Source organism: Wickerhamiella sorbophila (genome assembly GCF_002251995.1).
Source record: "Wickerhamiella sorbophila strain DS02 chromosome Unknown contig2, whole genome shotgun sequence".
Lineage (NCBI taxonomy): Eukaryota > Fungi > Ascomycota > Dipodascomycetes > Dipodascales > Trichomonascaceae > Wickerhamiella > Wickerhamiella sorbophila.
The window spans coordinates 1,930,716-1,951,742 of NW_020194005.1; the positions used below are offsets into that span (position 1 = coordinate 1,930,716).

The window sequence follows — 21,027 nt, forward strand, 5'->3', positions numbered from 1 at the left end:
GAGGAGAAACGTGATCAAACCTCGCGTTTGCAAATCGGACAAGTTTTTCGCTGCGTCAGTAGCCAGCGCCTAATGCACGCTTCGTCGTACTCGTGACCACAGGGCAATGTAATCACCCGCGATTGTGGGGTAAAGTCTTCAAGACATATTACACAATGCGGGATGTAGGGCCTCAGAAGTAGCGATGTTTCAGCCGGACTATGATTTCCACTCCATTGGCGAACGGGCAAAGCATCTACAGCTCCCAACGACGCCTTTTGTCGACGCCTAGTTTGTTGGCGATGCAAAGTGATCAATAGATAGAAAACAACCAGAGAAAAAACGGGGCTGAAAATAAACATCACGAATGAAGTCAGTAGTGCCATTTCGTCTCCTACTCTGCTCATGGAGATCATATTATACGACGCCAACTGGTCGTACACTGAGCGGTCGACCATCATACTGGGGATTGTGATTGCATGCGGTTGGCGAGGTGCGAACATAGTGAAAGGCTCCAAATTATCATAGTTTCCTATAATCACACCTTTAGCGCCCTCGACTTGCATCTGGAGAACTTTTGTATAGAAATCGCAGGAGCCCCGCAGCACCACAGCGAAGCTCCCATTGACATGTGCATTTGACGAGTTTCCACAAGCAAAACCGTCAACAAATACAATTGGCGCCATAAGACTGGCGTTCAAGGAGTTATACGGTGGCGCCAGCGGTCCGAAGGCGGCGGGCCTTCCCCTGAAAGCAATCTGAGGGGCGCCAACTACCGAAATATGGCCACTCAGCACAAGTCCGGCTGCAATTGATTGAATCAGAGTATCAGTGCATAAAAAGTAGAAATAGGCTACTACAAGAACAACCGGAACCACCTGTTCTAGGCGCGGCATGACGAAATCTCCCGGCAACTGATCTCTCTTGTCGAGGTATCCATACCTTCACCTAGGGTCAGGGGGTGTCGCTTGAAACCTTTCCCTTGCATTGGACTGCGTGCTTTTTTAAGGTTAAGTATCGAATCGACAAAAGGATCTGCAATACTCTAACCTTGCAAAAAAAAAAAACTAAACAACTATCTAAACGCCCGCAACGATTGCCTGGGCTTCAGTGAGAGCAGCAATCATCTTGTTGCAGTACTCGCGGCGAGCAATCGTATGTGCATTCTCTTTAACAAGGTCATCAAGGGCTTCGTTGTTGTACAGGTTCTCCAACAGCTCTTTTTGGATCTCTTCTTTTGAGGCCAAAATAAGGTTGAAGGTAATAGCCTTCGGAACCAAATCGGTGATCGTGCGTTGAACAATTGCAAAGTATGAGTTGATTAAAAGTTTAACAACTTCCACGTCCATAAGTTCGCGCTCGTTCATATTACCACTGGCCTTGAGCGTTGAGGGGGGCGTTTCCATGGCCACCAAACGCTTCTTATTGCGGGATGAAAAAAGGTTGCCGAAAAACCCACCAAACGGACCTGGGGCCTCGATATCCTCTTTGCTCACCGCCACTGCCTCCGACTTGGAGGTTTGCTTGCCAGTTTTGGGATCAACATTGGCGGTTTTCGTGACCTTGATCCTCTGGCCCACAATGTCAGTGGCTTGTGAACCCTTGATGAGGTCGGGGTGGGCAGTATTGATATACGTAGCTTCCATGCCGATAATATCCTTGACCAAAGCAGTAGTAGGAATAAGTGCCTTACGCAGAAACATAATAAAGCAGGCAGACACCTGGGACTTGAGCTCAGGGTATCTCTGGAACTGAGGCTTCGCCAAAATGGTGTTCAAAATGCGTACAAGCTCGTCGTAGATAAGCTGAATGCACTTGAGAGCCGGCTCTTCAAAGCGCTTGACTTGACGTTGCATCAAAAACACGAATGGTTTCGAAGACACAAATAGAGCCGGCATTACACCCGACGAGTTGTACAAAACAGTTCGAATATCTGTATCAGTGATCTGGTCAAACGGGTCCAGCACCTTGATACCGTTTGAAAACACTTCGTGGAAGACAAACGCAATACGCGCACCACCGCTGAGCTCCTGGGTAGAAACCTCGGTTCCTTGACCCTCAAGAACCGACCTGTACTCGTTGCAGAACTCTGTCACCACCGATAGCACCACGCTCGAAGACGAACCTAGCTCGGAAGGGCCGAGTTCGATCAACTCCTGGCGGTAACGCTTGAGACTCTGATCGATACGATTCTTGATCTCTGGCAGCGTTTGGCGAATATGGTTGAGCAAAATGCTGTTGAGACGCTTGGCAAGATAGGGAGTGCCGCAGTACTGAGCCTTGGCCCGATACGCCGGATGGTTCTCAAAGTACTTGCGTTCGTTTTCTAAGGCGGACTTGATGCTCTTTTTCTGATTGATATCTTGCTGACCGCGGTTCACAACAGGTACGTATCCGAAACGAAGAGGAACAATCTTGCCAGTCATGATCTCCAGCACATCCGTACCTTTATCCATGAGATCGACTTTTGTCAACACACCGATAGTTCTATTACCTTCCGGATCAACCTCACGGGCGAGCTGTAATCCGTCAGAGTTCGCCAAATCGGTATTTGCAGCAGTGACAGCAAGAATGATTGCGTTGCGTTTGGAAATGTACTGCAGAACCATGTCCTTGATTTGTCTCTCAATATCCTTGGGCTGGTCGCCAACGGGCACCTTAGTGAGACCAGGCAAGTCTACCAATGTGAGAGTTAGCACATTTGGGGAGAAAATGCGCAGATTGATGGGCTTTGCCGAAATGCCTTTGTTGCCAGTAGTGGCGTCTGTTTCACGCTCAATTTCAGTGCGAATCTCGTCAAAATTGAAGAACTTTTTCCCGGGCACGTGCAAAAACTCACCCCATTCATAAGGATTCTCACCATTGTCGCCAATTTCAGGATTTTCGTCGGTAGGAGGGCGGCGGTTCGACAGCTGAAGAACTAAGGGGCGACGGGTAACGATGCCCGACCCGCGGGGGAGGAAGTCGCGCCCGACGATGTTCTCCAGAACTGACGATTTACCACTGGATTGCGATCCCACAACGGTGATTTGTGGCAAGTCCACAGCCGTGTTAGGACCCAGTGACCCCAGCGCATCCTGGAGCCGGTTGACTACGTCAATCAAATGCTTGTCCATGAGTAATCAGAGACGTGGCTGCGACTGGAGCTTTTAGATAAAAGTCACGGGATAGACAAGTGAGAGAAGGAGGGTGTAGGCGCGCGACAAACGTCGATTTGCGGGTCAAACTGGTTTTCCCCAAGACTGGTATGGACAAGCCCAGAAAATTGCGATGTTCGACGCGCTATGGAGGTACACTAACGGTCAAAGATAAGCGGAACAAGCCCCTGAGGCTTACCCATTTGCCAAGCAAGAATTCAAAGGGGAAATGCACCCGATGTAGTGCCAACTGAGTTGACCTGTATCAAGAAGAGCCATGTCCCAAGCTCTGTTGACCCCTCACCCGGCCGCATTGAAGCGCATTGCCGTGCGCTGAGAATAAAACTTAAACAGGGTGGGGTTTAGGCGGGCCAGTGTCGAGAGAACAAGCCGATCAATATTTCCTATCCTAATGAAGATCCAATAAGCGCCGTTGACGTCCCGAATCAAACCCCCATCATTTTCGTCCATCAGGGTATGCATGCGGCAAGATACCGGCAATGTCTGCGGTAGGGGTTTGAGATAACCGCCCCAGCGCTTGCCCTCTTCTGGAGGAAATCTAGCCATGAACTCTGTTTAAAACTTTGTATTGTTATAATGTAACATGGTAGCTGTGTGCAGCAAGTGTTTGTGGCAGACCACACACCCTGGTCAAAATATACTGCGTCTGTATCTGTTGACGCTTGCTGCATACTGGCCTTGGCCCGATTACGTACCCCTCTTGCCCCTAATAAAGGCTAGGCTACGGCGCTTTCCTGTAACCAGCTATGTTCGACCTCGAAACAGTCGCAACTATCAGCGGTCACTTCTCGATTGTTGGCTGGGTTCTGGCAGGTGTGTACCAGCTATATGTATCTGCGCTCGACGGAACCGCAGACAGTTTCAGTCCGTTCTTTCTTGTTGGGTATGTTGTTGGCGATATTTCCAACGTGGTAGGCTGCTTCTGGGGGTCGCAAATGGGATTCCAGAAGATCATCTCTATATGCTCGCTAGTCACAGACTCCCTCATGGCGCTGCAGTTTATATACTTTCGTCGAAAGCAGTCCCTGCAGCCTCGCAGATCAGCCGCTCTCCTCCGGCCTGTAGCATACGCTTCAATGGTAGCGGTATCAATGGCATCTCCACTAGAGCCGCCGAGCAAGATTGGTGGCAGTACACAGCAATTACTGATTGGGCAGTCGTTCGCCTGGCTGGCCGAGACCTTTTACGTGGGAGCGGTTGTTCAACAGGCCTTAAAGAACTACGAAAAGAAAAGCACTGGTGCTGTGTCCCGTTTGCTTTTCATATTCGATCTGTTCGGAAGTCTCTCTACGCTGCTGACCATCTTTGTGACGTCTCGCACGTTCGGATCTACCACGGAAAGCTTTGACTTCCTAGCCACAGAGCTGCCTTATCTCGTAGGGGCTGCTCTCTGCGCAGCCATGGACGTCGTTCTGCTCTACCAGTACAGACTGTACCCCTGTCATTTGGTTGTTCTAGACGGCTACCAGACCATCTCCGTCGAACCGCCAACCAAATACGGCTCTATTTAATCCCCAATTATATATATACACATACACTTGATGTACACAGATTGCACTTGATTACTCCCATGGCTCGACTTGGTAATCCATTTCTCACACACACAAATGTCTAGACAGTTTGGGGTGACTCCTCCGGTGAGCACGGCAGGATCGAAGCCGGAGGATCGCAAATTGAACGAGGAGATGATTGCGGAGCTAAAAGCGCAGGGCTCGTTCGAGTCTGAGGCGGAGACCCGCAAAAGAATTCGGGTTCTCGACACCATGAAAAAGCTCGCGAATGAGTTTGTGTACCAAGTTTCTCTGACCAAAAACATGAGCGAGGGGATGGCAAGGGATGCAGGCGGTAAAATCTTTACTTTTGGTTCTTACCGCCTTGGCGTGTATGGTCCTGGATCCGATATCGACACCCTTGTGGTCGTTCCCAAGCACGTTTCTCGTGAGGCATTTTTTGATGTTATGGACAAGCTGCTGCGCAAATGTCCTGAAGTCGAAGAGATCTCCCCTGTTCCTGATGCGTTTGTGCCTATTATCAAGATCAAGTTCGACGGCATTTCTATTGATCTCATCTGTGGACGGTTAGACCTCGCTCAAGTTCCTGCCTCGCTGACCCTCGAAAATAACGAGCTTTTGCGAAATATTGACGAAAAAGATTTGCGTGCTCTTAACGGTACACGTGTTACTGACGACATTCTTCGACTGGTGCCCGAGCGCACCGTGTTTAAGCAGGCACTCCGCGCCATCAAGCTGTGGGCCCAACGCCGAGCAATTTACGCAAACATTATGGGCTTCCCAGGCGGCGTTGCCTGGGCCATGATGGTTGCGCGAATTTGTCAACTGTATCCTAATGCAGTTGCTTCAACTATCGTGAACCGGTTCTTTTTCATCTACACCCGCTGGAACTGGCCCCAACCGGTTCTCCTCAAACACATTGAAGATGGACCCCTTCAGGTACGAATTTGGAACCCCAAAATATACCCCCAGGACCGCTCGCACCGAATGCCAATCATCACACCAGCATACCCGAGCATGTGCGCCACGCACAATATCACTGCGTCGACCCAGCGGGTGATCATGCAGGAGCTGAGTCGTGGATTAGAGCTCACTCAGGAAATTATGGACGGTAAACGCACATGGAAGGATTTCTTCGAAAGGCACCGGTTTTTCCACGAGTACAAGTACTATATGAAGGTTGTTGCCGCTACAAAGGGGACTGCTGAGCAGCATCTTGCCTGGAGCGGCTTCATTGAGAGTAAATTACGCCTTCTGGTACAAAAACTCGAGGTGATCGATGGCATCGACCTTGCTCATCCTTTTAATAAAACTTTTGATCGGTCGCTTCTCTGCAAAACTGAAGAAGACGCCCGATTGGTGGCTGATGGTAAGCCGCCCGTCAACCCGCTGATTGTAAAAGATACCGAAGTCAAAGAAGCAGACGAAGTGGCCAAAACAACTGCTTTAGACGGTAATGGTGAGCCGGCCCAAGCTGACTTTACCGAAAAGGCCTCTCCCAACGATGAGGGAATTGCAGTGGAAACCACGCATTTGTTTATTGGTATCGCTGTCAAGCCTGACCCGGAGGGCGGCAAACGTACTCTTGATTTACAGTGGCCGTGCAACGAGTTCTACGATTTATGTCGTGGATGGGCAAGCTACGATGAAGATGTATTTAGCATGTCGTTGAGCATGACCCGGGGTTACCAGCTTCCGGACTTTGTTTTCGACGCCGACGAGGAGCGACCATCGCGGGCGCGCAAACATAAGCGTGCTGGCACGGCTAGCACCGAAGAAAATGGCGACATAAAACGCGCTAAGCAGTAACGTGTCGGCGTTTAGCGGCTGGTTCCGCTGCACCGTCGTCACTGGCGCGAACCCACTCGAGTGCGCGCTCAAGAATTTTGCGTTCGCTGGCCAATACTTGGTTGCACATATCGTTAATATCCGTATAGATCTTGGTTGAGTCTTCTGGCTCGGTCAGAGCATTAGTTTCCTGATAGTCCTGCAGGCGGGTTTCGATCAGGTCTTGGAGGGCCAGGCGACCCTCTGCGGTAATTTCTTCCTCGTCAGCCATTTCAATAGCAGTTTTGATAGCCTTCTTGGCCGGGAGTGCTAATGTCAATGCGTTTGCCACAGCTACAAGGTTTACATCAGGCATTCCAGGGTAAACCACATCGTAGCCATCGTCAAGTAACTCCTCGTCGTACTCTTGCAACTCCTCAACTCTCTCTTCAATCTGCTCGACTTTTAGACCTTCGACCTTGGCGACCGACTTGATAAGGGCTTCCATGCTGACCTCGGCCATATCATATTCCGTTCCGCCGGCCTCGACGTAGCCATAGCGACGCAAAAGCTCACCATTGGACAAATCGCCGTAAACATTGTACACTTGCTCGCCTTTTTTGATATCCTTGCTGGCGACCATCTCCAAAACACCATCGACATTCTCGGGCATCTCCAAACGAGCATTCCCCAGCACCGTGTGGCTGTTGAGCATATCGGCCAAGGGAACCATAGCCTTGAATGCATCATCGTCGTCCCCAGTAACAGACACGTCAAAGCCGTAGGCCATGATGAGACTACCCATACGATGGAACGACTCGCGGGAGACGTCAACGTTCGCAAACGCCTGATCCTTGAAGATCGACGAAGCCAGCTCGTCGTAAAGTTCGTCCGCTTCAGCACGGCCAACCTTGTCTAGCACAGCTGAGCCCTTTAGGAGCTCCAATTGCTCGGGGTTCCAGAACATTGGTGTCGAGAACTTGGAGGGCAGAACGGCAAAGTAGGGCGCCCAACGATCGGTTCCAGACATGAGCATCATGTAGGCCATTAGAGCAGGCCAATCAGCTAGTTCATGCTTGGTAACTAGCTCACCGAACTTGGGATCCCGCTCGACTGCCAGGAGGTTTGTTTGCGGGATTGTGAACAGAACATCGCCCTCAGCGATATCCTCGAGAGCAATTAGTCCTCTGCCCTGTCCAGCCTCACGATAGTCATGAAGACCAACCTTGTTGCTGATTTCCACTCCGTGGGACTTTAGCCAAGTCTCAAATTGCTCACTCTGTTGCTCAAAAGTCATTGTGTTCTGACTGTCCACGATCTCACTTAATAATGCGGGACGACGACGCGCGGGAAGACGTTGGCTCAGAGGTGTCAGAGGCCGATGTGGGTGAAGAGTATGAGATCTGGAAGAAGAACTGTCCCGTGATGTATTCACGGGTCAAAGAAATTGCCCTGGATTGGCCCTCTTTGACTTTTCAATGGCTCCCGGACAGTGAGAGTCGCGCGCTGGTTTCGACCTATTCCAATGGCGCTGAGCCCGAGGAAGTTCTTATTATCAGGCCCGAATTAGGACAGCGGCCTGAAAAGTATGTCGTGCAGCAGTTTAGACACGAGAAAGAAGCCAATCGACTGCGTTACTCCTTGTCTGATCCAAACTACTTTGCTACGTTCAATCCCGATGGCGACGTTACTATTTACTCTTCGACCGGCGGCTCGTTTGTCTTGCCCCATACGCATTCAAACAATGGATACGGCCTGTCCTGGGACCCTTACAACCCCGGACGGTTAGTGTCAGGAGCCGATGACAGCAAGGTCGTTGTCTGGCAGGTGGATTTTGGTGCAAAAACAGGCACAGTGTTGAACGTGATCGAGCTTCCCAATTCAGTCAATGATGTTGTATGGTCGACGACCAGTAACAACGAGATTGCAGCTGCATGTGAGAATGGCCATGTCTACATCTGTGACGTACTAGCCAAGCAGCCCAAGCTTGAGTTCAAAGCCCACGATGAGGGCGTCAATTCGTTGGCCTATAATCCTAAGGCCCCACAAATGATTGCTACTGTTTCTAGTGACTCTACTATTGGCCTCTGGGATCTGAGAGCCCCCGACCAGTCTCTGCACGTCATGACCGGTCACGAAGCCTCGGTCACAAATGTCAAATGGTCACCACACCATGACGGCATTTTTGCAACATCGTCTCAGGACAACAGAGTCATTATATGGGATATTTCGCGTATTGGCGACGAGCAGACTCCAGAAGATGCAGAAGATGCAGTACCTGAGCTGCTGTTCATGCACGGAGGCCACACCGCCCCGGTATCAGACTTTGACTGGCATCCCCAAGTGCCTTGGCTGCTCGGTTCTGTGGCAGAAGATAACATTTGTCAAGTTTGGGTGCCCAGTGACGCCGCCGTTGGCGATCCCACCGTGCCTAAACTACCCGTATTCTCTATATAGTTTATCTCCCAGGCGTCCCAGTCACTGTGTAGTCAGCGAGAGCGAGCCTACGGAGGGTTTTTTTTTTCACCAGGCCGAAATTTTGGTCTGCTGACAATGCTTTTGGTTCTGCGTCGGGGTGTGTCTACTCGGGCTAAAAAGATCCCCGTGCAGCTGCTCAAGGACTGGCCGCGGCTGGGAAAGCGTGGTGAGGTAGTAGAGGTTAGTGAAGGCATGATGCGCAACAAATTGCATGCCAACAACGGTGCCGCGTACGTTTTGAAAGGACAGCCTCTCCGAATGCCCCTATACACCCGTTCACAAGTTGAGGCCTCGAGCCCCAAGGTTAAAGCTCAGGCAGCGGAACCCAAGCAAGAGATCACTGCCGAAGCACACGTGGAGGCCCCGAAGAAGGAGAAGCCCTCTGCCATCGATTTCCTCAAGTTCCCTGGTTCTAAACCCACAGAATCTGCTGCCGAGCAAACAACAGCTGAGCCATCAAAAGAAGAGTCCGAGATCAAGACGTTTGAGTGGGAGAACGAGATTGTCGCGAACATCTCCAAAAACCGCCGCAGCTAATACCCTGCATGCATATATGTAATTTGTAAATATCAAGCTTTTGTGCTTTCACTAGGTCCCGCTGCTGCCGAGTATGGTGGAGGACTATTTTCTGCCACGGCCGGGTTTATTGGCACATCAATAGTCAGTACCGCGTATGTGCTCACAACAGGATACCCTATCGTCGGAGCGACAGCAACTTGAACGTTTAATTTGTAGGCTACCTGGATAGTAGGTAATGTCAAGGTCGGCAAGAGAACCCTTGGAACGGTTACCGATGATATTAGTTCTGTAAGGTCAGCAACATCGTCGACAAAGTTCAGACCCCATTGAGGTTTGCTCGAATGAATGGGCACCCTGATTTTACGACTTTCGACAGCCGGTTGAGCCTGAACACGGAACGACGTCTCCAGGAAAATATCCAACGCACTTACTGCAAACAATGTAGCCTTTTCTTTGGGCGGACCACCGGAATCAAATTTTGTGATCTGAAGACTCAGGTATTCTGTGAGAGACTGGGGGTCTGGGCTGATGTAGATTCCTCGCGTGGGCACTCGTATTTCAGCAACCATCCTTTGCTCAAAGATTGGCTCATTAAGACCGAAGGCTCTTTTGAAAGAGCTTTTCCATGTGTCAGATACCTGGAAAATTGGAACATTAAGAGCCCGGCGGGCAAACAGCAATTGCTGGCCGGGTTTAGCTTCTGACACGCTAGCGACCTTAATAGGCATCTTGTGTCTCTTGGAGGTTGAGAACAATGTGCTCATGCCACCACCTTTGCCTCTATTTATCACGGCCACCACGTCATATTCGATCCGCCCCATCGTTAAATCGAATGGGGAGTCAATTGGCATAGATGGTGGCAGAGGTAGGCCGGACCAATGCGGATCGCTGCTGTTTTCTGTGGCCTTGGGCATCTCAAACTTGAAGGGATACTTGTGCTCTCCCTTTTGGATAGTCAAACAGCTTTGCTTCAATCCTTGGGCGTAAAATGCTGGCGGGAACACTTGAACTGTACGATATAAAAATCTGGCTTCTTCTGTGAACATAGTGGTACTAGAATTTGTACAGTTGTTCTTGTTTTTAGTGCTCTGTGGACACGATTGGGTATCAAGCTGGCTAGCTCTGGTGATGGCTTTGCCCTCGAGAGAGACAACAATTGACTCCATTGTCAACGGCGACTCGGATTCTACGGTTAACGTTCCTAAGATCGTGTCGCCAGGAACATACGATTCTCCATTTAAATCAATTGTGAGGCGAACCCCGCTGTCTCCAAACATGTAGTGGCGCCTGACAATTTGTAATTTAAATTATGCATCTACGTGAATAATTACTCCTGATATGCAGGAAGATACGGTCGCTCAGTTTGGCCGGATTTAAGATCGCTAATATACTCGACTTCAGCTTTGGAATCAAACGCAGGTGGTGGAGCATACGCTGGGGTGTGCGCTGGAGGGTTAACGTGGACTGAAGGTGATAGGGCTGGGGGAAGCACCTTGACCGGCCCTTGAGCTCAAGGAGCTGGGCACTCTTGGCACCATGTGAACTTCCCTCTAATGAAATAGTAATCCCAATCAGTAGTTCATAGCTGACACTTAGTAGCTCATGATTGAAAGAAGGACTTGTGTACCCGCACATTTTCAAATGTTGGATACTATCGGAAAGATCCAAAATAGTTCCTGATTGATTTAATGGAACTACCTCAAGGACGATAGACTTTTTATCCTCCAAGACATGCCTGTGACGCTTAATATCCCGAGAGTTCCACTGGGTGACTCGATTTAGGCTCACTGAAACATTTTGAATAGTGACGGGAACGTGGGATTTCACGGCCAATTGAAGAGGAACAGGATAAGGAGACTGTGGCAAACCACATTCAGGCACCAACACGTGCATATCGATGCGTATGTCTTTGTTCAGATCAAAGATGCTTGAGATTGTTTTCATCGCAGATCTCTCAAGGGCCCCCTGATCGAAATAAGGCACCACCGTAAGAGGTTTCTCCATGCGAGGATCCGAAGTAAGCGATTTTAATTTCTTTACAGTGGCTTTGATACTGTGTTCGCAGTAGAAGTAGGCATTGTCCTGGAAAGTGCCCTGGGAAAAAGTTGGGGGAAGCACTTGATCATTAGCGCCAGGAAATTTAATGCTGAAATCGTACACGTGCCTACCAGCGGCGATGGTGTAGCTCTTGGCGCTGCTTTCAATCAAGTCCTCGGTGGGAAATACCTGCACATCCTGGCGATAGACCTGCCTTTTACTGGAGCTAACCCTCAGTCGGCTCTTGACCCCAGGGTTAGGCGTAGGTAGGCGAGGAAACGCGGGCGAAGCCACATATTTTGTGATATGCCGGGTATACATTGCCTTAAAATTTCGTCTGAAGTTTGGCATATCCTGTGCTTGACAGCGGACGTACATGCAAAAGGGTTGAAACAGATAACCATTTTATTCGTCCGATCCAAATAGTGTCCGTACCAGTAAAGCAAAACATGCACGTCGATCGCAGCCTAACGGCTTTTACTCACGCAACCACGATGCTGCATGAGAAGACAAGGCTTAGGCTAACGACGAAATAACCCTGAGCAAAGCCCACTACGAAACCCACTTGAGTGTTTCGCCAATAAGACATATCCCAGAATGGGATACCTATATGATCGTTTTTTGTTTTAAACTTTGGCTGAGCCGTGCGTGAAATGCAGCAGCTTCGATTGTGAACTTATGCGATTTATGATCACAGGAAGTCGCAGCGAATTGGAAAACACACCAACTTTCTGACACTTTCACACCAGAACTGAGGTAGTGCATATAAACTGGTGAATCCAGCTAAGCTTTTTAATCAAGTCTCTGTCGCCGGATTCGAGCGACGCTAAAAGACCTTCATGCTCTTCTATGCATTTAGAAAAACGGCAGATGAAGAAATTCGAGGGATAGTGGTTTCCGATTATACGATAATAATCACACAAACACATAGAACCATCGTTGGCTTATTTTACCAGCTTCACCTCTACTTATCAGAGGCACTACAGCATATTCGACCCGCTCCATTGTCAAATTGAGAGGAAGTCAAGTGACATAGATGGTGGCAGCATTATGCCGGACAAATGTGGATTGCTGTTGTTTTCTGTGTTAGCTTGGGCATAAAACACCGGCGAGGGGAATACTTGAACTGTAGGATATAAGAACCCCGCTTCTTTGTTGGACATGGCGGTGCCAGAATTGCTGTTTATACTGCTCTGTGAACACAATTCAGTATCAGTCTGGCTAATACTGATAGTGTTGCAGTCGAGAGAGACAACTCCATGGCCAGCGTTCCTGGGATCGTGTTGCCAAAAACATATGCTTCTCCATTTAAGCCAATTGTGAGGCGAACTTCGCTGTCTCCAAACATGTAGTAAGACCTTACAATTTTCTGTGATTTAAATTATGTATCCACGTAAATAATTATTCTTGATATGCAGGTAGATACGGCCGCTTAGATTGGCCGGATTTAAGATCATTAGTGTACTCCATTTCGGCTTTGGAGTCGAAAGCGGGTGGTGGGCCCTGTGCCTGGATATCAGCCTGAGTAGTGATGTGAACTGAAGGCAGTGACGGTGAGAGAGCTGGGGGGAGCACATGGACCGGGCCCTTGAGCTCAAACAGTTGCGCATTATGGGCACCATACGCGCATCCCTCTAAGGACATAGTAATCCCAATCAAAAGTTCATAGCTGACACTCAGCAGTTCATGTTTGAACGAAGGAGTTGAGTAACCAGTGATTTTCAGATTTTGCAGACTATCAGAGAGGTCTAAGATAGTTCCTGACTGATTTAATGGAACTACTCCAAGAACGACAGACTTGTGGTCCTCCAACACATACTTTTGACGCCTGATATCCCGAGAGTTCCACTGGGTAATTCGATTTAGGCTCACACAAATATTCTGAACAGTAACTGGAACGCCATAGGACCTAACGGCCAATTGAAGAGGGATAGGATAAGGAGACTGTGGCAACCCATAGTCAGGCACCAATGCCTGCACGTCTACGCGTGTGCCCTTGCTGAGTTCAAAGATGTCTGAGATCGTCTTCATTGCAGATGTCTCAAAGGCCCCCTGATCAAAATAAGGCACCACCGTGAGTGTCTTTTCCATGCGAGGATCAGCAGTAAACGACGATGATCTCTTTACCGTAGCTTTAATACTGTGTTCGCAGTAGAAGTAGGCATTGTCCTGGAAAGTACCTTGCCAATAAGTTGGAGGAAGCGCTTGACCATTCGACCCTAGCTCGGGAAATTTAATGCTGAAATCGTAAACATGCCTGCCAGCGGCGATGGTGTAAGTCTTGGCTCTACTTTTCATCAAGTCCTCAGTAGGGAACACCTGAACATCTTGACGATAGACCTGCCTTTTGCTACCGCTTATCCTCAGGTTGTGCTTGGCGATTTTCTCTTCGTCAGTGGAACTGAAAAGCAAGCCCCTTTTATTTCTCTCGTCAAAGAAGACCCTAGTACCAATGTCGCATTTCAGCTTCACAAAAATACCCGTCACAGTGATGTCTTCATGGAATTCAATAATTACTTGTCCATTCACAATATCGCCATTGGTATAGTAATCTTTTAAGTCATCGATTTGCAATGTTATTTCCTTGTCATTGATAGACCGGGTCTTGTACGCATTAACACCCTGAGTGTACAGTTTTGATGCCAGGTTTGAGATTATAGGCATAGCGGTTCGAAATTAGTGAGATTAGTGTTGAAACTCCAAAAAAAATTTTGGACTTGACAAGATCGAGATACTGCACGATATTTATCCATTGACACCAGGGTTAGGTGTGTGTAGGCGAGTAAACGCGGGCAAAGCAACAGATTAGTGATCTACAGGGTATACATTGCTTCAAAACTTCCGCCTCAAAGTACGGCATATCAATGCAATCGACAACGGTACTACTCAAAAGTGGTCCGAATCAAATATTTGACCTACCTATTGGCTTCCATATAGTATTCGTACCAGTAAAGCAAATCATGCACGCCGATCGCTGCTTTTAACGGTTCTTACTCAGGCTGCCGTGTTGCATGGGGAGACAAGGCTTAGACTAGCGACGAAATAAATCTGAGCAAAGCCCACTACGACAACGCCCGCTCGAGTATCTCGCTAATAAGACATATCCAAGGTTGGCATAGTACGCTCACACGAAAATTACTGTCTCAATCTGAATTTAAGTGGCGTCGTGTGTGATCTTCTGCGCCTCAATCGTGCACTGTGCAGTTGGTGCCAAACAGTCTTACCGAATTGGAAGCCTTGAAATCTAATTCAACTTTCTGATGCTTCCACGCAATTGAGTATCACCCGGGTAGAGTACACAAGCTAATGAATGCATGTGGGCCTTTTCTTCAAGCCGTGCGTCATCGGCTCTCCCACAGGAAGGATCTACACCCTTGTTTGGGAAACCGGTAGACTGAAACATTCGTAGTAGACTATATCGACTACACGGTAATAATTATAGAAGCACATATACCCAATTGTTAGACAGAGTAAGGTGGGGGTTCAGACAACTCCATCTTCTCGTGCTTGGTAGGTAGCTCGTCTGCCGGTTGTGGTATCTGGGTAGAGGAGCTTGGGACATTAACGGATGCGACGGGCTGAGCTTGGAAAGTCGGCGGCATTGTAGGAGCACTGTGATCGTCAAGCTGAGGAGGTAAGACGTTGATTGGGGCCTTCACAACTAGCTGAGCGACATTGGCAGGATTCTCAGGGTTAGATGCTGTCACAGCAGCAACGAGAATATAACGGCGATCAACAGTCTGCGAGCTGAAAGATGGGACCAAATACACAGGACATACAACATCGTCAATAAGCCTTGATAGTTGGAACGTAGAACCCTTTTTGTTGATGGTTTCGAAAACCAAATCGTGCAACACAACACTCTGCTCTTCATGAAGTGCCTGGTCGTTGCCGCGAGCTCTCCACTGTGTGATTTCCTCCAGCTTCACACTCATATCTCTTATAATCACGTGCTTCGAGGCTGAAACTTTGAAGTTCAAACGCATTGGGTGCGGAGCTTGGGCGAGCCCATAACGGGGGAATGTGCACTCACCATAAAATTCGACGTCATCTAGCTTGGTTGAGCTGAAAATTGACTTGAATCCCCCCTTTCTTGGAGCCTTCATCGTGAAGTTTGCGTGCTGTGTAGCACTTTGTCGCCGTGGATCCGACAACACACTTATCTCCATGCAAGGACTGTAAATCACAGGCAGATCAGTGCGATAGTTGGCTTTGAACATCGAGCTTCTTCGCACTGTAACTTTCAATAAATGTGCAATCCTGTATCTACCCATTTTATCCGTCACAGTGGGCGGCAAGAACTTTGGCTGGCCTCGTTCGTCCTTAGGGAATCCTATGGCGAACTTGTATGTGTGCCGGCCGTGCTTTAGCGTGAACCCTTTGCCGGAAGTTTTGGACTTGAGCTCTTTGCTAGGAAACAGAATTTTTTGCGAATTGAAAATAACAATCTCACTTTCTGCAACCCGCTGAGAGTTCTTGTTGTCATTTTTCGTATAGCTAACTCTAGTGCTTGCAACGCACTTGAGTTTGAGCGTAATGTCCTCTATAGCAGTGTCTTTATCCAAGTCAACAATAACTGTGCCAGTGAGGACATCACAGGATGACAGTATCGGCTTGGAGGCGTCGAGCCTAATGTTTGCCGTTACCATGACGTAAAGCAGTCAACAGTAGAGGTCGGGAGTAGATATAATCCCAAAACCGTCGAGGTGATCAATTGACCAAGTGTGAGCGTTTGAAGCTTACTGGGAACTTTTGGTTCACAGGCAGTTGAATTTTTCACAGAGAGGTGAATCGGATCAAACGAAAGAGACTCGCGTCAATTCATTTAAGCTAGTTGTAAAAGCCAAATATATACATTGAATTTACAAATCTTACAACATAAATAATATTATACGGGAACACTTGCTTCCGCATAAGTAGGAATAGGTATCTCTTCGTAAGAAGAAGCGACTTCCACAGGAACTTCCAACTTCAAAACCTGGGAGTTCCGAGAGCCCTTCGTTTCTGAAACACAGACTTCGAATACTATCGAATGCTTGCATCGAATCACGTTTGAAGAAAAAGTGGGCAAAGTATTTTCAAACTCGAACCCGATTAGAGCCTTGGACAAGTCCAGGTGGGTATGGCCCTTTTCAATCTTTTGAGTCTTTACTCCGTGCCTTGTCAAGTCTTGCGTCTTAAAGTTCAAATCTTTGAATGATACCTCAACAGCTTGCCGCAGGTACACCGTAATTGACCTAATATGCAAGGGCGACGAGGAGCAGAAAAAAAACTGCAGGTCGGGCCGGCGCGGAGAGGGGGCGATGATCAAGGGCACCAGAGCCCCTAGTCGCACCGGAACAACGGTTTGGTTATCGTTTTTGAACTTTGTAAACGTTTTACCGCTGCCAAAACGGCACTCCCGCTTGACAAATGTTGGCATGGCAAGAGACGATTCCAAAACCGAGATGTCGGTTGTAGGCATTACTTGCAGCGGGACTGTGTGCCGGACGATGGGTTTCCAAATAGATTTGCGCAATAAGACAGCATCAACACTACAGTGAATTCCGTAGAAACAAGAATGTTTGGAATTCTTGTCATTTCGTCCTTTGCAGGTCGGCAAAAGCAAAGGACCCGCAGCGGCAAGAGGAAATGAGAATGGCCACACATGACGCCCGGGAGGGAACGTGTAAACACGTTGAGTAGGCATATCATTGGGCGGGAACACACGGCTGTCCATTTTGAAGTTCAAAGTCTCCGATAAAGGGTGTTCCCAAGACCCGGAAAACATAAAGGCGATTTCAACGATAGTGGAGCAATTCAAGGATACAGAGACCTCGCGGACGTGGGTGGCGGTCGTGAAATCTGCAATTAAATAGCCAGAAACCGTATCCTCCGGTGTGTATACCGCTTTACTATTCTCAATGATAGCCTTGATGCATGGCATGGTTTGTTAACTTTCAGATCTCCGGCAGGAGCGGGTCTAATCGCCTAGGGTTGAGTATGCGGGGCGTCATGCAGATCGACGTGCGGGGACGGCTTCAGCTTATCTTCTGATTTGGAGGATGATTTCTGAGGTAAACCAATCTTATTATTATCTTCCTGGTATACCGGAGCATTGTGGCGATGCACGTGGGATGTGGCTATAGAGACTGGGGTTTCGATCGAAATCTTGGCCGTTCGATTTTTCGCAGCTGGGTCTCGTAAGGTAATGATCAAGTTCAGCTCGTGTCTGCAGTTAAGTATGCCAGCGTCGTAGGCTTGGATTGCTTCACAACTGAAATCACTCACGAACTCCGTTAGGTTAATTTCAGTTCCGCTGAGATCAAGTGTTTTTTGCCCGCATGAGATTCTATCAACTACCGTTCTTTTATTCCATTGGGCGGTGAGAAACAAGTATTGTTTGATGAAGCATTTGATCTCTTTGACAGCAAACTCCTTTTCAGCACGGACTCTCAGGGCCAACCCCATTTTGCGAGGCAATTGAGGTATGACTTCAGAAAATTCCAGCTCGGCAAAGATTTTATTGGGCAATCTGGGTATACGAGAATAGAAATGGGCTGCTTTGGCTCCCGGAACCAACTGGTTGAAAACAAGCTCCGAATGTAGCTGTCTTCTTTGTGAATACTCGATCAATTCAACGTCTATACATGGATACAACTTGAAAGGATGGCAAGCACGAAGATTGCGCTTCCAATGGGATTCACGATGCACAACCGCCTTGTAGGTATATTCTACTTTATAATCGCACAAAACCCCTACACCATGAGACGTTGGCGGAAGTGAAAGCCCAGCATAGGGCGAAAGATCAATGACGAAAGGCCACTCGTAGTGCCCCGCGCCTAGTGTGTACACCTTCTGCCTCACCGCTGCGGCCAGTTCGGGAGGCGGAAATACCGTTAAAATGATTTGGAAGTACTTTTGAGTCTTAATATCATGGTAATTATTGCCGTAGATGATATCTACGCAGGATATGCACTTGAGCTTGACGGCGATGTCAATGACATCGATTTCTTTGGCAAAGTTAGCTTTAACGGTCCCTTTCAGGGTGTCGTGCATTGAGTATAATTTTGTGGGATCATCAAGTTCAATTTCAATATTTTGACCCATAGTTGAACTTAACGTGATGTGGAGGATGCACCAACTAACGAGGCTTGGGCGGGGTGATCTCGTGCGTTGGCACATGCAGGCCACATAGCAGCATGGCAACCTAGCGAAACACAGATTTTGAGACAATATTGCGCATATTCATGAAAAATATAAACCCAACCCAGCTATGGTAGTAGTGTTTTGCAAGCGTAGTACACGATCATAGCCCACTTTGCACCCACAGGCTGTTTTCGACTGTTTTAATGCAACAGATCGCAACGGGTGACGTTTGTGGGGCTGGGGTTGGCAAGACTAGAGGAGACTAGACTGCTTGGAACCAACCGATCTACGTCTCAATGTCCCCCCGCAATTTGAAACTGAACTCTGGCTACGAAATCCCCATTGTGGGCTTTGGAACCTATGCTGCCACCGATGATGAAGGCTATAAGGCTGTACTCGAGGCTTTGAAGGTGGGCTACCGCCATATCGACACTGCGTTTATTTACGGCAACGAAAAAGAAGTCGGCCAAGCAATTAAAGATTCGGGCGTTCCTCGCGAACAGCTTTTCATCACCACAAAGGTTTGGCCCACTGATGCTCGCAATCCGGCAAAGTCTCTCGAGCGCTCGCTCGAGTTGCTCAAGCTCGAGTATGTCGATCTCTTACTCATGCATTGGCCTTACCCTCTCAAGCAGGATCCAGAGAACTCAGGTTCGTTTTCAGGTTCCGGAATTGATGAAGATTGGGATTTTGTTAAAACATGGCAGCTGTTCCAGCAGCTTCCAAAGTCTCAGGTGCGCACGATTGGTGTCTCAAACTTCACAATTAAAAACCTGGAGAAACTGTTGGCAGACCCCACAATGAAAACTGTTCCCGCTGTGAATCAATTCGAGCTCCACCCATGGTACCCCTGCTCAGAGCTGGTTAAATACTGCCAGGATAAGGGCCTTGTTGTGGAGGCTTATTCTCCGGTGGCCCGTGGCAAAGGAACCGGTAACAGTATTGTTGAGTCGATTGCCAAGAAGCATAATGCTCAACCGGGCCAAATCGTCCTCAGCTGGAACGTTAAGCGCAATGTGGTGGTTGTTCCGAAGTCCGCCACCCCTGCCCGAATTGCCGCGAACTTTGAAATTGTTGACCTCGATGACGCGGACATGGCCAAGCTCGAGGAATTGGGCAAATCCCAAGAGCGGATAGTTAACACAGTCCGGATCTATGGCCGAGACATTTTCCAAGACTAGTACGTATTAACTCTATCAAAATCGTGTAGCTTCTCGACTATAGCCTGGGGTGATCGTCACGTATCCACCTAATTGTATGCCGTATTTGTAATGTTGCGCTGGACAAACGGTCGTGCATAGATCTGGGGCACTGAGGGTATCTCTTCTTCGCTTGGTTATAGCACACGTAGAGGTGATTTTACGAATCCCCAGACTCAAATTCACTTCCGTTCCATCCGGTGAAAATCCCCTGTAAACCCGCCACCTGCTACCGAGCCGCCCAGTATCCCAGCTTCCCAGATGCAGCCCGTACCCAACCCGCAACAGCCTGTGGGTCGGAGTATTTAAGTCTGAGTTGTTCCACGGCATTCTACCCAACAACTTACTTACTTCAAGATGGCAGATATTCCTTCCTTGAAACTTAACACTGGCGCTTCTATCCCCCAGGTTGCTCTGGGCACCTGGGAATCTGCTCCTGACGATGTCTACGATGCTGTCAAGATCGCCCTCGACGCCGGCTACCGTCACATCGATACGGCCATGATTTACGGGAACGAAGAGGCTGTTGGCCGTGCCCTCCAGGACTCCAAGGTGCCCCGCCAGGAGATTTTCCTCACCACCAAACTGTGGTGCAAGGATTTCCGCAACCCCGAAGCTGCACTTGATGCCTCTCTTAAGCGTCTGCGCACCGACTACGTCGATCTTTACTTGATGCACTGGCCTTTCGCCACCAAGGAGGAGAACGGCAAGGATGTCATCGACAAGGATGTTGACTACGTCGAGGTTTACAAGGCTCTTGCCCAGCTGCCTACCTCTAAGGCCAAGGCGGTTGGTATCTCCAACTTTACCATTGAGCGTGTCCAGCGCGTCCTTGACTCCAAGCCCGCCAAGGTCCCTGCCGCTCTCCAAGTTGAGCTCCACGTTAACCTGCCTCAGCAGAAGCTTGTTGACTTCTGCCACTCTCACGGCATTGTCGTCGAGGCTTACAGTCCGTTAGCTCGTGGTAATCTCGACAACGAGGTCGTCAAGAAGATTGCTAAAAAACACAATGTCGAGCCCGCTAATGTCGTGCTTTCTTGGGGTATTGCCCGCAACACTGTCGTTCTTCCCAAGTCCGTTACTCCCGCTCGCATTCAAAGCAATCTTAAGGTTATCAAGCTCGATCGCGAGGAGGTCGAAGAACTCAACAAAATTGCTAAGGAAGACGGTCTCAAACGCCACTGCAACTACGGCAATTCGTTCGACTTCGACACCTTCGACGGTGACAAGGACAGCAAATAGTTTTGTTTT

General features: G+C 48.7%; 15 protein-coding genes across 15 annotated transcripts; 6 read left to right on the forward strand and 9 right to left on the reverse strand.

The window, feature by feature from the left end:
• Positions 1–14: 14 nt before the first annotated feature.
• B9G98_04374 (putative RING finger protein C57A7.09) lies at positions 15–875 on the reverse strand (the record flags this gene model as incomplete). Its single annotated transcript, XM_024810931.1, has 1 exon — positions 15–875. One exon carries the CDS (start codon positions 873–875, stop codon positions 15–17), a length of 861 nt encoding a protein of 286 aa, XP_024666699.1.
• A 183-nt stretch (positions 876–1,058) lies between these two features.
• On the reverse strand, positions 1,059–3,095 carry B9G98_04375 (Vacuolar protein sorting-associated protein 1; the record flags this gene model as incomplete). The annotated part of the gene is made up of 1 exon (XM_024810932.1): positions 1,059–3,095. One exon carries the CDS (start codon positions 3,093–3,095, stop codon positions 1,059–1,061), a length of 2,037 nt encoding a protein of 678 aa, XP_024666700.1.
• A 788-nt stretch (positions 3,096–3,883) lies between these two features.
• Positions 3,884–4,648, forward strand: B9G98_04376 (putative vacuolar amino acid transporter YPQ2; the record flags this gene model as incomplete). The annotated part of the gene is made up of 1 exon (XM_024810933.1): positions 3,884–4,648. One exon carries the CDS (start codon positions 3,884–3,886, stop codon positions 4,646–4,648), a length of 765 nt encoding a protein of 254 aa, XP_024666701.1.
• Positions 4,649–4,744: 96 nt separating this feature from the next.
• On the forward strand, positions 4,745–6,457 carry B9G98_04377 (Poly(A) polymerase PAPa; the record flags this gene model as incomplete). The annotated part of the gene is made up of 1 exon (XM_024810934.1): positions 4,745–6,457. The coding sequence occupies one exon, from the start codon at positions 4,745–4,747 to the stop codon at positions 6,455–6,457; it is 1,713 nt and encodes a 570-aa protein (XP_024666702.1).
• B9G98_04378 (Ribosomal lysine N-methyltransferase 4) lies at positions 6,447–7,712 on the reverse strand (the record flags this gene model as incomplete). The annotated part of the gene is made up of 1 exon (XM_024810935.1): positions 6,447–7,712. One exon carries the CDS (start codon positions 7,710–7,712, stop codon positions 6,447–6,449), a length of 1,266 nt encoding a protein of 421 aa, XP_024666703.1.
• A 32-nt stretch (positions 7,713–7,744) lies between these two features.
• On the forward strand, positions 7,745–8,872 carry B9G98_04379 (Histone acetyltransferase type B subunit 2; the record flags this gene model as incomplete). Its single annotated transcript, XM_024810936.1, has 1 exon — positions 7,745–8,872. One exon carries the CDS (start codon positions 7,745–7,747, stop codon positions 8,870–8,872), a length of 1,128 nt encoding a protein of 375 aa, XP_024666704.1.
• A 96-nt stretch (positions 8,873–8,968) lies between these two features.
• B9G98_04380 (hypothetical protein) lies at positions 8,969–9,430 on the forward strand (the record flags this gene model as incomplete). Its single annotated transcript, XM_024810937.1, has 1 exon — positions 8,969–9,430. The coding sequence occupies one exon, from the start codon at positions 8,969–8,971 to the stop codon at positions 9,428–9,430; it is 462 nt and encodes a 153-aa protein (XP_024666705.1).
• A 32-nt stretch (positions 9,431–9,462) lies between these two features.
• On the reverse strand, positions 9,463–10,689 carry B9G98_04381 (hypothetical protein; the record flags this gene model as incomplete). Its single annotated transcript, XM_024810938.1, has 1 exon — positions 9,463–10,689. The coding sequence occupies one exon, from the start codon at positions 10,687–10,689 to the stop codon at positions 9,463–9,465; it is 1,227 nt and encodes a 408-aa protein (XP_024666706.1).
• A 25-nt stretch (positions 10,690–10,714) lies between these two features.
• On the reverse strand, positions 10,715–11,827 carry B9G98_04382 (hypothetical protein; the record flags this gene model as incomplete). Its single annotated transcript, XM_024810939.1, has 1 exon — positions 10,715–11,827. One exon carries the CDS (start codon positions 11,825–11,827, stop codon positions 10,715–10,717), a length of 1,113 nt encoding a protein of 370 aa, XP_024666707.1.
• Positions 11,828–12,850: 1,023 nt separating this feature from the next.
• B9G98_04383 (hypothetical protein) lies at positions 12,851–14,113 on the reverse strand (the record flags this gene model as incomplete). Its single annotated transcript, XM_024810940.1, has 1 exon — positions 12,851–14,113. One exon carries the CDS (start codon positions 14,111–14,113, stop codon positions 12,851–12,853), a length of 1,263 nt encoding a protein of 420 aa, XP_024666708.1.
• Positions 14,114–14,910: 797 nt separating this feature from the next.
• B9G98_04384 (hypothetical protein) lies at positions 14,911–16,098 on the reverse strand (the record flags this gene model as incomplete). Its single annotated transcript, XM_024810941.1, has 1 exon — positions 14,911–16,098. One exon carries the CDS (start codon positions 16,096–16,098, stop codon positions 14,911–14,913), a length of 1,188 nt encoding a protein of 395 aa, XP_024666709.1.
• A 239-nt stretch (positions 16,099–16,337) lies between these two features.
• On the reverse strand, positions 16,338–17,375 carry B9G98_04385 (hypothetical protein; the record flags this gene model as incomplete). Its single annotated transcript, XM_024810942.1, has 1 exon — positions 16,338–17,375. The coding sequence occupies one exon, from the start codon at positions 17,373–17,375 to the stop codon at positions 16,338–16,340; it is 1,038 nt and encodes a 345-aa protein (XP_024666710.1).
• Positions 17,376–17,419: 44 nt separating this feature from the next.
• B9G98_04386 (hypothetical protein) lies at positions 17,420–18,538 on the reverse strand (the record flags this gene model as incomplete). Its single annotated transcript, XM_024810943.1, has 1 exon — positions 17,420–18,538. The coding sequence occupies one exon, from the start codon at positions 18,536–18,538 to the stop codon at positions 17,420–17,422; it is 1,119 nt and encodes a 372-aa protein (XP_024666711.1).
• Positions 18,539–18,873: 335 nt separating this feature from the next.
• On the forward strand, positions 18,874–19,758 carry B9G98_04387 (Putative reductase 1; the record flags this gene model as incomplete). The annotated part of the gene is made up of 1 exon (XM_024810944.1): positions 18,874–19,758. One exon carries the CDS (start codon positions 18,874–18,876, stop codon positions 19,756–19,758), a length of 885 nt encoding a protein of 294 aa, XP_024666712.1.
• A 375-nt stretch (positions 19,759–20,133) lies between these two features.
• On the forward strand, positions 20,134–21,018 carry B9G98_04388 (Glycerol 2-dehydrogenase (NADP(+)); the record flags this gene model as incomplete). The annotated part of the gene is made up of 1 exon (XM_024810945.1): positions 20,134–21,018. One exon carries the CDS (start codon positions 20,134–20,136, stop codon positions 21,016–21,018), a length of 885 nt encoding a protein of 294 aa, XP_024666713.1.
• Positions 21,019–21,027: the final 9 nt, after the last annotated feature.